This window comes from Lepidothrix coronata, unplaced genomic scaffold, assembly GCF_001604755.1.
Source record: "Lepidothrix coronata isolate B3197 unplaced genomic scaffold, Lepidothrix_coronata-1.0 Scaffold237, whole genome shotgun sequence".
NCBI classification, from domain to species: Eukaryota; Metazoa; Chordata; class Aves; order Passeriformes; family Pipridae; genus Lepidothrix; species Lepidothrix coronata.
Window position 1 is genome coordinate 1,005,037 of NW_016690417.1, and position 16,667 is coordinate 1,021,703.

At 49.0% G+C, this 16,667-nt stretch overlaps 1 protein-coding gene across 6 annotated transcripts in view; it reads right to left on the reverse strand.

The window, feature by feature from the left end:
* The window catches only part of ZNF618 (zinc finger protein 618), a 95,830-nt gene that overhangs the window by 32,756 nt on the left and 46,407 nt on the right, over positions 1-16,667 (reverse strand). For 5 of the 6 annotated variants that reach the window (XM_017834703.1, XM_017834702.1, XM_017834699.1 and 2 more), the window contains 4 exons: positions 12,401-12,490; positions 10,167-10,244; positions 9,103-9,192; positions 1,374-1,562 (listed from right to left, as the gene is read on the reverse strand). In XM_017834703.1, the coding sequence (XP_017690192.1) occupies positions 1,374-1,562; positions 9,103-9,192; positions 10,167-10,244; positions 12,401-12,490 (447 nt within the window). The remainder of the gene's footprint in view (positions 1-1,373; positions 1,563-9,102; positions 9,193-10,166; positions 10,245-12,400; positions 12,491-16,667) is intronic. The other variant, XM_017834700.1, reaches the window with a different exon arrangement.

A 16,667-nucleotide genomic window follows, 5' to 3' on the forward strand; every position in this document is an offset into this window, starting at 1 on the left:
CAGCCATGAAAGACCCCATGGAAATGACAGATGGGGTGGGACCCCAGACTAGGATTAGTTTGTGAAGATCCATCTACCAGGCTTAAGCATCGGCGATTCCTTCCCCCGGAAAGGAAGAGAACAGCTCTGAGTTTATTCCCAATGTTCTGACCCACTTTTCATTAGAGCAGTGGGGGAAAAAGAGTGCTCTTACAAAAAACACCTCCCGGTTTCTGCTCAGATGACTGGCCTCTGGCCCAAGAGGGCTCCCTGTTTTTCCACTTTTGTGAGACATGAAACTGGAAAAAGTTGTTGCAAGTTTAAGTAAATAATGAAAAAGGTTTGTCAGCTTTAACTCCTGACTTGGTTGAACTGGACGGACCTCAAATTAGTAAAAACATCATATCCATGTCCAAGAGGTGCAGTAACAATATGGAATCCCAGGATTCACAAGCTGTAAAAAGACAGGTCTCTCAGCAAGCTCCGGCAGCTGTGGATGTGTGTTGTATCTAACAACCCCCCCTTGTTCACTATTGCATCCTCTCCCAGCACAGCCACCCCTGTACTCAGCATCTGCCCTTGCCAGACATTTCAGGGGCATCTAAACACCAACTAATTGACCAGCCCTTCTGCTGCATGCAGCTGGAATACATATCCATCAATCCCACAGACTTAGGAGAGTGCTTCCCAGCTGCCTGCATGTCACATTATGTCTCACACCCTATTTATTAACTGTTATTTTTCAGTTGCTTCTTTTAATACTTTGCTTTCTTTTAATACGTTTTTTTTAAAAGGTTTGATCTTGTTTAGGAGGAGGATACAGACAATGGGAGGATCAGTCCCAACCTGAGCTTTCTGACGCTTCTGTAACGGTTCTGTGACATTGACTTTTCTGCTGGAGCTCAGTTTATCTCTCGGAGTTTCCTGGGGAGTGGAGCACTGGGAAGACACCTGTACTCCATTTCACTTCCAAAGGCATGGACATAGCCCTGGAAACATCACCTTGAGGGAAACAAACACTAAATGCCAAACAGTGCTGAAAACCAAACAAAAATCCCCATTCCTGACAAGCCATCACACCAATCCTTGTCAGGAAGCTCCCCTCAGTTTGTGACGCCAGGATTTGAAACAAGGTCTTCTAAAACCTTGTGATTACCACAATGCTTAACAGAACCAACTTCTCACTGGGAAGAGGTTATAAAGATCTACTGCTGAGGTAAATTTTTATTTATAATGTGTCAAAGGATCTAATCCATTCAAGGGCTTCTGGGAGTAGTTTTTCTGGAACAGTCATGGATGGAGCAGACTGAGTCCAGCGAGGGTCAAAAGCCAACCTAGGGCAGGACTGGACACTAAGCAGTTAAGAAAGTTGATGGTAGAAAGGCAATAGGTACCTGTGATGGCCTTGCTTCCTGGGGATCCAGAATTTGGAGTGCGGAACATCTGGGACTGGGAGGCGGGCGGGACCCCGGAGGGGGTGCGGTGCAGGAGGCCGGAACAGCGGTTTAGGGACGCCGGAGATTTTTTGCTGGACTGGCTCGTCTGGGTCTTCACTGCCACGAAGAGTGGAGATCGAGAGAACTCTGGATATGAACATCAGAACTAGTGCCTGCACAGCCAGTGAGCTCCCAGAGCTGGGCCTGCCGGAGCTGCTGTGTGACAGCCACGCTCAGCCATCCCTGCATGGGCACTGCAGCCACCACAGATCCCAGGAACAGCACCGATCCCAGGGAACAGCTCTGATCCCAGGGAACAGCACTGATCCCACAGAACAGCACTGATCCCAGGGAACAGCACTGATCCCAGGGAACAGCACTGATCCCAGGGAACAGCTCCGTTCCCAGGGAACAGCACTGATCCCACAGAACAGCACTGATCCCAGGGAACAGCACTGCTTTCCCCACTCACCCCAGGGTGATTATTGAAGCTTGTTAACTCCCTTCCACACCTTTACCTGCCATGTGACCAACCCATTCCTCCTCCAGCAGGAATCACCCCATCCATCCAGGAGCACTGTTGGATTGCTACGGCCTGGCCGGGTGAACCTGCAGCTCTGCCTCCATTTCTAGGTATTTGATTTTGAGAGCAGGTTTCTAAAGTGACACTCAGGGCTCTGAGCAGAGAGAAGTTTACATCTTTATTCCTCGAGCCTTGCATAAATCCTAGCGATCTCCAGCTACATTCCTTGTCTCTTCAACCAAATACAAAGGAAAGGGGGCTGTTGGGAATGAAATGGAATTAGGAGGCAGAGTGAGTAAAGCTTTTTGGTCCCCATCTCCAGATCAATACTGGTGACACGTAGAGAAATTCTCAGTATTACTGGGATATGTTCTTTGAATGCATCTCCATTTTGGTCTCTGCAATGCACAGTGAGGATCACCAGGAATTTTCAATGCCAAAAGTCATGTGAAAAAACCTTCAGGAGAACATCCCTTTGCCTGGGCCACATGGATTAAAAAAACAATTACAAAAATGGAGAAATTATCTAAGAAACATCTTCATTCCTCAGTGGCTTCTTCTATGGAAATTTGGATACGACTCCTGGAGCCCAAGTCTCACTCCAACCATGTCATGAAGAATCACTAAGAAACAAGGTTTTAACCCACAGTTTTTTAACCCACAGCCCAATCTCCCTAATTTCACTCAGTAATTTCTACAGAGTGACACTGTAAGATGCCTAAAGGCGGATGGACCACACCAGCACCTGCCCATCCTACAGAGTGTAACTGAGGAATACTTATCCACGTGGAGCAGCTGTCATGGAATGCCATGGCAGCACAACAGCCTGACTCTGAGACAGGGGAGGAGAAAAGTTCCTCGGACTGAGACTGGATGCTCACTTCAAAAATCCCAGGAGACATTACAGACCTCAAATGTGATCCCTCTCATCCTCCCTTCAGCAGCACTGGGGAGTGGGGGTGTGTACATCCAGAGGGGCTTGTAACTCCAGGTATTTCGTTTCACTTGCTCTGACACACAGACCTAGGCTGACATTTCTGTTGTTCTGCAGGAGATCCTGCACTGGGTTTTCTCGTAGTTTAGGTCAGGATACTTCTCCTCTGCTTGCTCTCTGGCCAGCTGAATAGGCAGGAGGCTTGTTTTGTTCCCTATACTTCCTTTCAATTTCCATGGATAATCCTCCTCCAGTTGCTGCCAGCAAAAATGTAGTCAGATATGAAAATTTCCTTCTTATGTGTCATCTAGTTTCCCATGAGGACCATTCCCACCAATTGCTGCTTTATTCTCCATCCATACCAAGGGAAACAGCACTCAGCCAACTCTTCAGTGTCAGAAACAAAGAGCATCATTGTACATCCTCTGCAGCCCAGACACTGCTCTCTGAGACCTGAAGACAAAAGTCTCAATGCTGTGATGACCTCCAAAATGTCTTCTTTTTCTTCCCAACTTAAACAAATTGTATGTCTTCAAACTGAGACCCCAGAGAGAAGGCTTCTCCATCTGACACCAGGCAGACAGAGTTTGAGCCAGCAATACAAGACAGACAAAGGAATATTAGTTCTAGCAGTCTGGAGGATGATAATAGTTCATTGGGAAAAAAATGCTCATCAGATGACAAATTCCCTCTGAAAACTGAGCAACACAGGTAGAGACCATCATGCAGCTCCTCTGCTCTGCTCTTGAAAAGTCATCTGCCTCAGGCTCACAAAAAGGCCAAGATATTTCTAAAAATAAAAATACTGAGTTGCTGAATGGCCACAAAAACCTCCTGCCTCAAAATCTGCAGCTACACAGCAAGACTGGAGAGAACATTGTGGGCAGACAATCCCATATCTGCTGCTCTGGAGCTTTTTAAACTTTCTTGGAAAGCAGCTGAGACATGTCCCAGTGGAAGGTGGAGAAGGGAGAGCAGGAGAAGAGTGATGTAGAGCGTGATTCTCACTGCATGATCTCCAGTCACTGAGGGCTCTGTGCTGCAGCTCTGAGAGTGGTACCCGAGGTGCTCAAGGATCCACATGATCCAGGTGATGCTGAAAAGATGGGGGACTCCACCTTGGCAGCAGGAAGAAGCTTGTTCACTGCTGTGCTCGGTCAGGGTGGCTGCAGAGGAGCTCCCAGGGTGATGCTGGGGCTGAAATGACAGAGGTCCTCTTTGGGTGTGAACTGGGGCACCTTCCAAGGGCATTGGGGACACAATGGGAGCTCTCGGCTCCTCCAGGAGCCAGTGCTGGGCCCTGCCCTGCACGAGGGTGGGGAACTCACTGGAGAACAGTCAGGGCAGAAGACAGGAGGATAAATGAAGGACAAGAGCAGCAGAGCTTACAACAGAAACACAGGTCAGTCCTTTGGCTTAACTGGGAGATTAGGGACCTGAGAGCAGGCTGTGCAAGGGTCTGCAAAGGCCAGAAATTTGGTAACTGAGTCCTCCTTCACCAAGCAGACAAAGTTATAAATAGGACCTGGTGTCTGAAAGCTACAGTTGGATATTTTCAGGCTCAATTTAGTGAGGGTAATAATGCATCACAATAATTACCTTAAGAGATTGCTGTATTTTCTGTCACTCAACAGCAAGATTAGATTTCTCTCTAAAACTTATCTATGAGTAGTTAAATCAAGGCAATCCTACAGAATGTGTTTCTCTGGGCAGTCCAGAGATCACAGTGGCTTGGGAAGACCTTCAAGTCCTGTGAATGGCAAGCTGTGGCAGCAAGGAGAAAATGTGGCACACATAAATCCACTCACTGCCACAATGCACCACCACATCAGAGATCAGATTATCTCAGTAACATCACTTTTTCCAGGCAAAAATTCTGGCTAATAATTTGTGTATAGCATTTGTTCAGAAAGATCTTGCCAGGATGGGTAAGAAGCCATTTGGATGGTTCAGATGAAATTATACCATCACCTGTGGAGAAAAAAACCTCTCTCTACTGAATATGACGGAAAGTGATTCCTTAACAATGGCCTGAAATTCAATACTCTGAGCAGACACCTCTGCTATGGCAAACAGGTCTTTCCACAGAAAAACCCCTCTGCTCTAACCTATAGAATTTTTAATGTGTGCCTTTATACACACAAACAGGTGGAGCCTGTTGCCAAGGCACTGTGGGATTAGAGAGTGGGAATAACTCATAATTTCCCTCACTGAGGAAGCAAAGACGCACCATGCAAATGGAGTCTGGAGCTGTTTTTCTCTTGGTTAGACAGGAGCTGTGTGGAAACCACATGTGCTACCAAAAAGGATCCCTTTCTCTAAGGGAAAACCCATGAGGGCAGTGGCCCTCCTGAAACACTGCATTCAAGCACTTTTGATACACAAATGATATCCAGTGTCCTTCACAATAAGGAAAGGAATTGAGTAGAGAGGCTGGATGAACTTCCTTGAGCATCTCAGGTGTCAGGGTGGGTGTAGGTCTGTCTGTCCCCTACAGAGCCAAGAATGATCCCAGGGCTGGCAGGGAAGGGTCTTCAACAGCCAGGGTCCATCCCACAGACCCTGAGAGAGGTGAGCAAGGACCAGAGATGACAGACAGCTTCAACAACAGGACCAGATCTTCAGGAAGTTCATGGCAATGACACAAGTCTGTGGTAAGGTTGGGAAGTCAATCCACAGGTCAGCAGCAGGATCAGCTCTAGTGAGGTTACCCAGGGTCAGACACACACCAGTGATCCTCAGGGAGGTCCAGAATGATGGGACAGGGTTGACATCAAGCTGGGAAGTCAATCTGTGGGTTGGGGTCCAGACCCATGGGATGCACAGCCAGGCATGGGCATGTCTACAACAGAGCTGGAGACCAAAATCCTACAGTGCAGCCCAGGCAGGGCCTGATGGCTCAGAGCTGGAACAGGGAGTGTGACACTGGGCACAGGCCCCCTGTGAGGCTGCTCAGGGCCTTCAGGACCTACTAATGCTCTCAGGGCCCTAACATCACTTTAGATTTTCATCCTGGAAGCAAAAGACATGGAGAGCTGTGGAGAGTTTAGTGCTCTCAACACATGCTTCCATGACCTGGGAGTCTGTTGCCTTATCTGCAGGTACAAGAGAAGGATGTGGTGAGTGCACATTCCTAAGCCTGGATTTGGGAGATCCTACTAAAAGCTAAATCCCACTCCTGGTGGATTTACAGCTAGTCCACATCCCCAACACTCCAAGTTTTCTCTGCACTGCAAGCACATCACAGAATCCCAGAATGGTTTGAGTTGGAAAAGACCTTAAGTCCAACTCATTCCATTCCCCTGCCATGGGGGAACACCTTCCACTAGCCCAGGTTGCTCCAAGCCCAGTCCAACCTGGCCTTGGACACTTCCATGGATGGGGCAGCCACAGCTTCTCTGGGCAACCTGTGCCAGGGCCTCACCACCCTCACAGGGAAGGATTTCTTCTCAATATCCCATCTAAACCTACTCAGTGGCAGTTTGAAGCCATTCCTCCTTGTCCTGTCACTCCAGACCCTTGGCAAATAGTCCCTCTCCATCTTTCCAAGCAATTCCAACAGCCCAGCCACCTGCAAACGTGGTTCAATCAGTCCCACCTCACAGAGCAGTCAGACTCTGAGGGAGGACAGACAAATCTCTGAACCCTCCCCATGCCCCTCCATTCAGAGACAGTTCTAAAACTGGGACAGTGGTTGTGCCTACAATCCACTTTTGTATTGGAAACAGTCCCTGACACCCTTCTTCAAAAGAGTGAATATGTTGACAGAAACAGCAGAGAAATGTGTATTTTTAAAGAGTCATAGCCCAGTTCTAAGCTTATGAAAAAGCCACTACTCCACACTCAAAAAAGTGAACTTTGGAGACATTTGGCATTAATAATTCCAGGGAATCCCACAGCAGAGTTCTTCTCCAGACAGCAGCACTGACCAAAAATTATCCTGCAAGGTTCCTATTGACCCTGCAGCATTTCAGTCCTTGTTTTAGCCCACTTTCAATGACTTTTTATCCATTATCACAGAAAACCAGAAGGACAGGCTCTGGAAGGGAAGCTTGCACCCAAGCTTCAGAAAGCTGGTTTGGAAATGCTGAAGGGGTTTCCTTAACCAATCCTACTACAACTAAGTTTTCAGCATTTGCCTTATACCCAGAAGAACAAGACTAGGGTAAAGACAGTCTCAGCTTTACTTCTGACTGCAAGGGTCCAAAAAAGCCAGTTGTGCTTTCCAAAAGTCAGCTGCCTCCCAAGACCTTGGATTTTGGGAAGAGCAGAGTCTGAGCAGTTGAAAGGTGGGGGAATGTACTGGCCAGTCTGCTTTGGGAGCTCACTGTGCCCTCTCCTGTGGGAGATTGTAAATCATAAATCTTACTGGCCATGGGAACTAGGAGAGGAAAAAATATGGTTAAAAAAAAAAAAGGAAAAAGAAAAGTTTATGGGGGAGGAGTTAAACCTTATGAAAATATTATCTTGATCTGATCTTAAGTGTCCTCATAGAGATATTTGAAAGCACTGGAAACTCATCTGCACATCTCTGGCTGCTGATTTAGCCTGCAGTTAGAGGCAGCTTCTTTTCTTTCACAGCAGAAACCAGGGTGCAGGAATGGTTTCAACCCCAGTGTTCCAAAGAACACTCCTCCTCTTCCTCCTCCTCCTCCTCCAAAACTGGCCCCCAGCAGCCACAAAGTGGAGATTGGGCCAGGCCCCTGAGCTGCCCAGGGGAGGGACAGGGCCTGTGGAGGCCTTTGCAGGGCCCATCCCAGGGAAACACCTCCCAGAGAACAACTGCTGTGGGTTTCTTTTCTGCTGGAGCTCCTGGACTGGAACCAGCAGCTCAGCTATTGCTTCAGATGGCTGGGAGGGTGGAAAGATATCCATGGCAATAAATCCCTTGAAATGAAGTACTGGGAAGGCAAGCACATGCTACAGCTGAGCAGAGCTCCAGTGCCCAGTCCTCAGAGCTCACTGCTCCTGAGCTCTCTGCGGGGGCACCCGTGAGCCCAGAGCCTGGTGCCCAAGGGCACAGCTGTGGCAGGGACTGACCCACTGCTGGTCACCCACGGCCTGCTGAGCACTGAGAACACCTGAACGAAGAGGTGCAGCCTGGGGGTGCAGGGAAACTCAGGAATAACTGTTATGTGTGCAGTCACATTACTGGGGTAGTTCCTTCAGCAGATGGCAGACAACGAGATCAACTTGGCGATGCTGCTGGTAGAGGCATTTTGTGCCCTGCACCTTCTGCCCTGATCCTGCTCTATCTCCAACCTTCAGAGAACCTGCACGGGAGCTGTCAAGAGCCACCAAACCTTGACTAACCTTAAAAGTGACAGTCTGGTGGACTGTGTTCCCACAAACCCAAAGGTGCCTTATTAGGATCCCTTAAAATCCCGATGCAAGGTGAATTTGGGGAGGGAGGCGCGCGCGCCCCCCCTGCTGGCGGCAGCTGGAGGCATCCCCTGAGGGATGAGCTCAGCCCATCCCTCCTCTCCATCGTCCCAAACGCTGGAGCAGGACACACCCGGGCAAGGAACAGCCACCACGGCTCACAACAAAGCCCAGGGCAATGCTGGGAAAGGAGCAGGAAGTTCAGGTGTAAAGAACTTCTCTGCATACTTTTAGAGCATTCAAAGCCAGCAGGTAGCAAGAATTTCTCTAAACTAGTTTACTCAAATTTTGCACTGAATTACAGAATTGTTCATTAAAACCTCCCCTTTGTCTGGGGAGGGCACCCTCCATAGTGCAGGCTGCAGTAAGAACTGCCTTTTCTGGAGCTCCCTGAAATAAAGTTTCTTGCCTGTGATTTAGTAGCAGGCTGACGAGGTCATGTACATGATTTTGAAACCCAGTTTTAACTCATTGTCTGAAATAACCTCCTAGAAGCTCGCAAGAAAGATGCTTCTTCCCTAACATGTACATTCAGTTATTATTTAGGGGAGCCTACAAATTCTGTGCATCACTGCAGTTACACAACAAACTAAACCTTCAAACCCCCAGGGAACATGGGTAGAATTGCATGGACTGGGGTACAAGTTGGTGACTGACTTAACAGCGTCCCTGTGAGAGGAGATCCCAGCTCAGCTTTACAGTCCCTGGGCAGCACATGATCCATGTCCTGCCCACTGCAATCCCACAGCTCCAGTGGAAGGATCCACAAGAATGATCTCTCTCCTGCCACCCTCATGTTCAGCACAACCCTGTAAATCAGAGCCTGCAGTGGAACAGCAGATACTCACTGATGGGAGCGTGCAGGGCCACGTGCTCCTGGTAGGGAGTGTAGTACTTGTACTGCTTCCCACAGAACTCACAGGTGTAATTGCCAGTTTCTGTGAAATGACACAAATACGAAGATCAGGAAGGGGTGCAGCCCTCTTACATAACCCCCAATTCTTGTCTTTTTACATATAAACTGGTGACACAAACTTGAGCACATTCCTCATCCATGTGGAACTCACCTCCCCTGTAATCCACACGTCCTTCCCCAGGAAAGGAAACAGCTCAAGGCAGTGACCAGAGGGATGGACTGTGCATAAAAAACCCCGTAGAACTGAACAAGCTGCAGGAGATTACCCCAAAATTACAGCAAGTAAGTGCAAAACAAAGGAGAGAATCCATTTCTAAAGTCTGTATTACAGATGGCACAGTTTCGTCCTCTGGTTACAGAAAGTCTGTGATGTGTGGACAACAAGAAGAGTCAAACTAGGAAACAAGTAGTCAAACTTCAGTATTAGAGAGCTTTTATATTGGGATTGTAGAGTTCTCTTGCAGGAGATGGGTTTTTTCAGGAGCAATGGTGCTCATTCCTGCTTTGGGGGTACTGGAAATAATGGAGTGTAACCACACACTGACACCTCCTGCTCCTGCCAGTGTCAGTCCACAACTGACAGCAAGGTGCAAGCCAAAGGAAAACCCAGGGATAATCAATCGTTTCCAAAGTGAAGAATTCGGAGAAATGCTTTGTCTGGTGCTCTCTCTGCTTCCCTCTGCCCTGATGACCCTCCACAAAGGCAGTGTGAACAGATCACCTGCCAGCTCTGCCACCACATTGCTGCCAGATTGCTTTTCCCCTGAACCCTCTACCTCTTCCCTTTGCAGAGCTCTTGAGCAGGAAACATCACAAAGCTGCAGTTCTCACAGCCAGGGCTGTTGGTGTTTGATGCTCATTTGAACCTGAACATATCAAGTCCCAAGAGCTCTGTGTACCACAGTGCTTCCTGGTTTTCTTAGAGGTACTCCAGCTCAGGGCAGATGTGACCCCCTGTGCTTCCCCTCTCCTTTGAAGCTGTGCAATAACTCTTACTTGGCCCGATCTTCTGGAACGGCTCCGGTTCCTCCTCCTTGACCTCGTCGGCGGCGATGACGGCCTGGTCATAGGGGTCTGCAAGAGAACAGAGCAGCAGCTCAGCTGACACACCCTCAGGGCTGCCTCCTACAGCTGCACGGGCACTGAATGCTCCTGCATCTGTATGACATTTCCATCTGCAACAAGATGTGAAGACAAGAATTATAAACCAAATGACCCCTCTGTCTGACTTGTCCCTTCTCCTCCTCCTCGGGTGCCCCAGGATTATCCCTGCTTCCAGCCCAGGAACATGCCTTGTAGGTATTAATGTTTAAAAAATACAGAGGAAAAACTGAACAAACACATTGCAACGTCTGAACCATATTTTCTGATTTTCTTCCAGTGCAACTGCTGTACTGCCTGAAAGTGGGCAGGGCAATGCAGGCTGCAGGCAAGTCACCTACCAAATACTGACCTGGGACTTCTACCAGCTAACAGCACAGCTAGCAACAAATCAGAACCCAACCCATTTTATAAAAGAATTTAATTTATACCTTGAACAATTCACTAAAACACCAAAGACATGAAACACCTGCTTCTTTGATTTTCTGAAGCCTGATCAATTGTATGTGCAACAAAAGCCTGGTATCTGCTAGGGCTGGGCATCAACCTACTGGCTAAAGACACTGGGGGAGGGAGAGAGGACACTCCCTGTCCCTCTGCAATCCATGACAAAATTCCCTTGACTCTTCCAAGTTCAGAATCGGACCTTCTGTGACTGAGCTACTGAATGCTTGAAAAGGTTTGTGAAATAAAGCACACAAAGGAGCTCGGCTTACCTGCCCGGTTTTCTGGGGCCCCTTCCACACTAAAAACTAACACAGAATAGAAGAAGGAGGGGAAGAAACAAAACAGAAATTAAATCCTCTTAAAAGGTCTTGTTTTCCTCCTGCATTTCACATACTGCTCAGCATAGTTCAGACCCACTGAATAAACCAGGCTTTGTGCCCCAGTCCCTCCTCTTCCCAGCAGCATCCACACAGGAAGTAGTTGAGCATGCCCAGCCCTAATCCACACAGATCCTCAAGGCCTTTGTTCTGACACTGCCACGGCCCCACAGAGGTTCAGATGCACAGCTGCCTCACACCTGCATGTGCTAGAACACCCCAGCCCTTCAGGGACTGACACAGTGTCCTTGTGGGCACACGTGGGGCCATTTCCAAGCCCCATTGTGCCCTCGACAGAGCTCCTGAACCACAGCCATGAGACTTCACTGACTGAAGGAGAGATGTTCCCCTCACAGTGACCCCAGTCCCACTAATCTCATGCTGGCTCCCCACGGGAGGGAGGGAGCTGGCAGTGGTGCCCTGCAGGAGAACACTGCCTGTCCTTAGAGCACTTTTAGATGTCCACACATTCCAGTTAAACACAGCCATTCTTTTGGACACCATGTATTGTAAAAAACCACTTGCTTTTCTGAGACAGTGCTGCTCAAAACCTGCTGCTTTCCAAGGAGCCTCTTTCTAGAACTCTGGCAGGGCTCCATCCTTGGCCAAGCAAGGGGCAGTACTTAGAGGCTTGCAGCACACACAGTGAGGGTTTGGAGTGTCTGTGGGCTCTGAGCTGAGGATCTTTGGATGCCCAGTAAGCAAGGGGCAAGCCAAAGTCACTATGTTGATGCTTCTCTTTCCCACCATGTAGGAGAAAGCAACACTGCATCAGGCAGTGGAGGCCTGCTTCTGTCCAAGTGTCACCAGCCTAGGCCACATCTACAGCCACAGAGAGAGGAAAAATGAGCCTGTAAGGGCCACTGCCCATCAGTTCACTACCAGGGTGATTAACAACAACAAAACAACATTTCCCAACTCTGAAATGTGGTTTCTCTCAGAGGAGTATGTTGGGAACAAACCTGTAAAGTCAGAAACCAAAAGGCAACCAAGTCTTTCCCAGTGAGTAGGCAGGCTGATCATTTACCCTGAGGCACTCCAGGATATCCACCCTAACCAGGAACTTCACTGCAGATAGGACCAGAGCCCCCAGGTCCCAGCATAGGGTGTTGTTTTGATGCACATCAAGAGAATCAAGCACAGCAAACTCCTTCCTGCAGAGCCTGGATGCTGTGTCTCCATGGCAAAGACAGGCTGTGAAATGTCCTGCACATCACGGGCCACACGGTCCTGCAGAACCACATTTTGCTTCCCCAAAGACTTCCCATCCTAGTTTGGGTGTCTGAGTGTCAAAACATTACTCACCATCCACGGCGTGCAGGTCTCTGTGCTCCTGGAAGCAGCTATAGTATTTATATTTTTTCCCACAAATGTCACATGTATACCTAAAATTGTCTGTAGGAAGAAGAAAACAGGCCACTTTAGAAACTCTGAGGTGAAAGTCAAGCACTGCAGCCACACTGCTCAATCAGACACCCCCATGCACTGACACCCATCCCACGTGCTCTGTCAGATCTCTAAGGCACACAGACAGCCATGGGCTCATCCTGTCCCCCCCGTGCCCTGTGCTATGTGGCTGGGGGCATATGCTGATTTAGTTCCTATTCAGGCAGCTCTGCTCTGCAGTGCAGCCTACACAGACCTCACACAAGAGACATACAGCAGCAGGCCCTGCTGACATCTCCTTTCAGTGCTACAGCAGGGAAGTGCCACTCAGGATGGGGACAAAGTGGCAGAACTAAACACAGAGTCAGTGTGTGAGCTCTTAGAAATCAAAGTCTCAATATGCCAACTCCAACATGGACTGGGTGTGACTGCACACTCAGTTCTCACTGATTCCTGACTGCATCCAGGATCCTATTAGAGCCACAAAACCAAAGAGAACCAACAAAGCCAAGAGAACCAGCAATCCAAGACATACAGGACAGTGCAGTCTCAGTGGAAGGAGGACTGGTGAAGCTTGATTTCAGGCATGTTTGTACCCTATGCCCCCCCCCCCTCATCCCAGCAACAACTGATCCCCATCAGCACAGCTGTGTGGGGCAGACAGACAGATGCAAAACAGCTCAAGATGGTTATGAATGTGGCTTGATCTGAATGGAGACAAGAGTGTCTTTGGCTCAGCTCTCACGTCACTGTGGGAAGAGGATTTTCCTTGTCAGCTTGGTGGGGTTTTTCCACCCTCTGCTGCCTGACATCCACATCAGGGAACACCCTGACATCCACCCTGGGGTACAGCTTGACACACACCTTGTGGTACATTCTGACATCCACCTCGGGGTACAGCCTGACACCCACCTCGGGGCACAGCCTGACACCCACCTCGGGGCACAGCCTGACACACACCTTTGGGTACAGCCTGACACACATCTCGGGGCACAGCCTGACACACACCTTGAGGTACAGCCTGACACCCACCTCGGGGCACAGCCTGACACACACCTCGGGGCACAGCCTGACACACACCTCGGGGCACAGCCTGACACACACCTCGGGGCACAGCCTGACACACACCTTGAGGTACAGCCTGACACCCACCTTGGGGCACAGCCTGACACACACCTCGGGGCACAGCCTGACACACACCTTGAGGTACAGCCTGACACCCACCTTGGGGCACAGCCTGACACACACCTTGGGGTACAGCCTGACACACACCTTGAGGTACAGCCTGACATCCATCTTGGGGTACAGCCTGACACACACCTCGGGGCACAGCCTGACACACACCTTGGGGTACACCTGCCATCCCTCAGCAGTCACCCCCCTGCAGCCCTGCACTCGTCAGCTGACTGCAGCAGCTGATGGGTTGGTGCTACAAGCCCATGGCAAACACAGGGAAACACATGAGCTGGTGTAGCCACAAAGGAGCTTGAAATTAATGTTTTACTCTCTAACAAGAGCAAGGAGTGCAGACATCAGCTACCACAGCTCCACAGAGGAGCTGCCATTCAGCAGCTCAGCTGTTTGTGTCCCATACATCCATATTATCTGCAAAGTTAAAGCCTTGTTTTCACCTCTTCCTTACCATATTTGAACACACCAGAGTGTACACATTTTATTTTACTTCTCCATAATTTTTAAAATAACTCCATATTTTAAGCTAGGATGTGTTGGTACAGTCTAACTGCTCACTTGGCTTCACCACTCAGTTCAGCAGCACATGATGTTCAGCACTAAACGAAGAATCACTTTTTGCTCTTCATTCTGCTTCACAAAAAACTCCACGGTCAATTAGTAGCAAAGAAAACTCATAACATGGCATCAGTCATGAGTCCCACCTTGCTAGTGTCCTCAAAAGAAGGAACCAAGCTCCTTTTTGAAGTACGAGCCATGCAGGAGATGAACTAAAGATTAATTCTTCAAAGGAGTCCCAAAGACCAAGCACTTCCACATTCAGAGGAAGAAAACTATTATGGCCTTAGTTTGGAAGAAAAGTGCTCAGTAAATAAGGAGACTTGTTAGAACAGAGGAAAACTAACTAACACACCATTTCACAGACTCAGGCACAGCCAGTTGTGGTCTCTAACACAGTGGGGATCTCCCTGTCAGCAGTGAGCCTTGAGTGGCACATGCTGGATATGAGCACTTCCTTCCCTGGGCTGTGCAGGGAAAGGGAACACAGTGACAACACTAACAGCACAACCCAAGAGAAACAGGTTTGCTTGTTTTGTTAGGGGACTGTTTTCCTGCAAGCAGAATGACCTCCAGAGACTACACAGAAGCAGGAATTTGTTCCAGCTGGTACTGGCACTAATCTTCTCTACTCCACAAGAGAAAACCCAGTACACAGTGCCAAGCCTCAGACGAGGAGCTGTACGGAGAATTGAGAAAGCACCAGGAGCTGCCCATGTGCAGCCAAGCTTTACCTCTCTGAACAATGGCCCTTCTTCAGGGTTGCCCCCACGTGCCAGACTCCTTCCTTCGTCCCCGATAAAGCCATCTTTGCTGACAGCCTTCCAACACTTCCAGTGCTGATCCCAGCAGCAACTGCTTTCTTAGCAAAAAACTCCCTGAGCAGAATTAGCTGTGCACTACTAATTGGAATCCTAGAATATCCTGAGTTGGAAGGGACCCACAGGGATCATGAAGTGCAATGACAGCCTCAGCAATCCAGAGAGCACTGTCAAAACGCTCCTTAAGCTCTGTCAGGCCTCCATGGCCCTGGGGAGCCTGTTCCAGTGTACTTTCCCTGCCCTGGGTTACAACCACTACATCAAGGTATCCAGCTGGGGCACCATATCCAATACATGTAACAACACAGCTTTCCGTGGGAAATGTGGCTGCAAGCCCACACTGAAACTCCATCCCTAAACCTCTGGAGAGACAGTACCAGACAGAGCCAAACTAACACTACTTGAGCAAGTTTGCTCAGATTCAAGCTCTCTGCTGTCACCAGGGAGACACCAACGCAGTGCAGCCCCACCAAAAGCACAACCGCACCAACAGGCACTACTAGGACAGGGAAAAACACTCCTTAGCCCACCAGCACAGAGGTTCAGTGCTGTCCCTCACTGGTATTTGGGCCACAGGCCTACAAAACACCACCCTGCTGCAAACCCAGAACTTCAAAAGGCTTCAAAGACATCCAGTTAAAAACCAAACTCCAAAATGTATCATTCCCCTTTATGCTCAGGAGTCTTTCCAAGGAGAGCAGTGCTTCCAGAGAGAGGTCTAAGCAGTACCAGCCTTCTTTATTTAGTCAGCCCACATTTAATCCTTAATACACATCAAAATAGAGTACCACATCTAAATATTAGAAAAGGCAAGGCACAGCCTTGTTCCAAGGCAGCTCCTCAGCTATGAAGGACTGGTGGACTGAGGTGGCAAACAGGCAGGTTTTCCAAGCACCCCAAGATCACTCCACAGGGTCTGAGGGAACATGCTGCTCTCCTCTGCCCATCTCCAGGTTTGCTGCTGGCTGGCTCCTGCTGTGTGGTCTGTGTTAGCACTGACCTGCAGCTGCTGAACCCCGTGCCCTGGGGCTGAGCAGCCAGCTCGGCTCTCCTCTCCTCTCAGATGCTGCATTAAAGATTTTGAGAATATTTTCCTGGTTTGATTCAAATATTGCACAGAGAAGGAAGTACATGTCTCATTTTGGCAGAAAGAGGGAGGGTGGAGAACACATGCCCAGTAGTGGCAGGCTTCTTTCCTTGGGCACTTGGTCTTAGTGGATTTTGCTCTAGAAACCCAGGAAGGGAACAAGAGCAATCAGAAATGTGTTGAAAGGTCAGGACCTCTGTATCACAAACTACAAATACAGATCACTTAACCTGCCCTCCTAAGTGCAGGAATCCAATACCACAAAAGCTGTGAACAAACAGGTTTCCACTGGGAACCAAGAGCTCTGCACAGCATCACAGAAACCCAGACTGGAAACAGTTCCATACACCATCCAGCTGACAGCCCTGCAATGCTGACAGTACAGCCCAAGAAGGGTCCAGAGCTGCAGGAGCTCCTTAAGGACTCCTCCAAGGTGAAGAACAATTTTCACCTGACTAAGAACTCACACTGACCTTTCGAATGGCAGAATTCACAAAAGCTACTTGATAGAGGAGCGCTCAGGGCAACT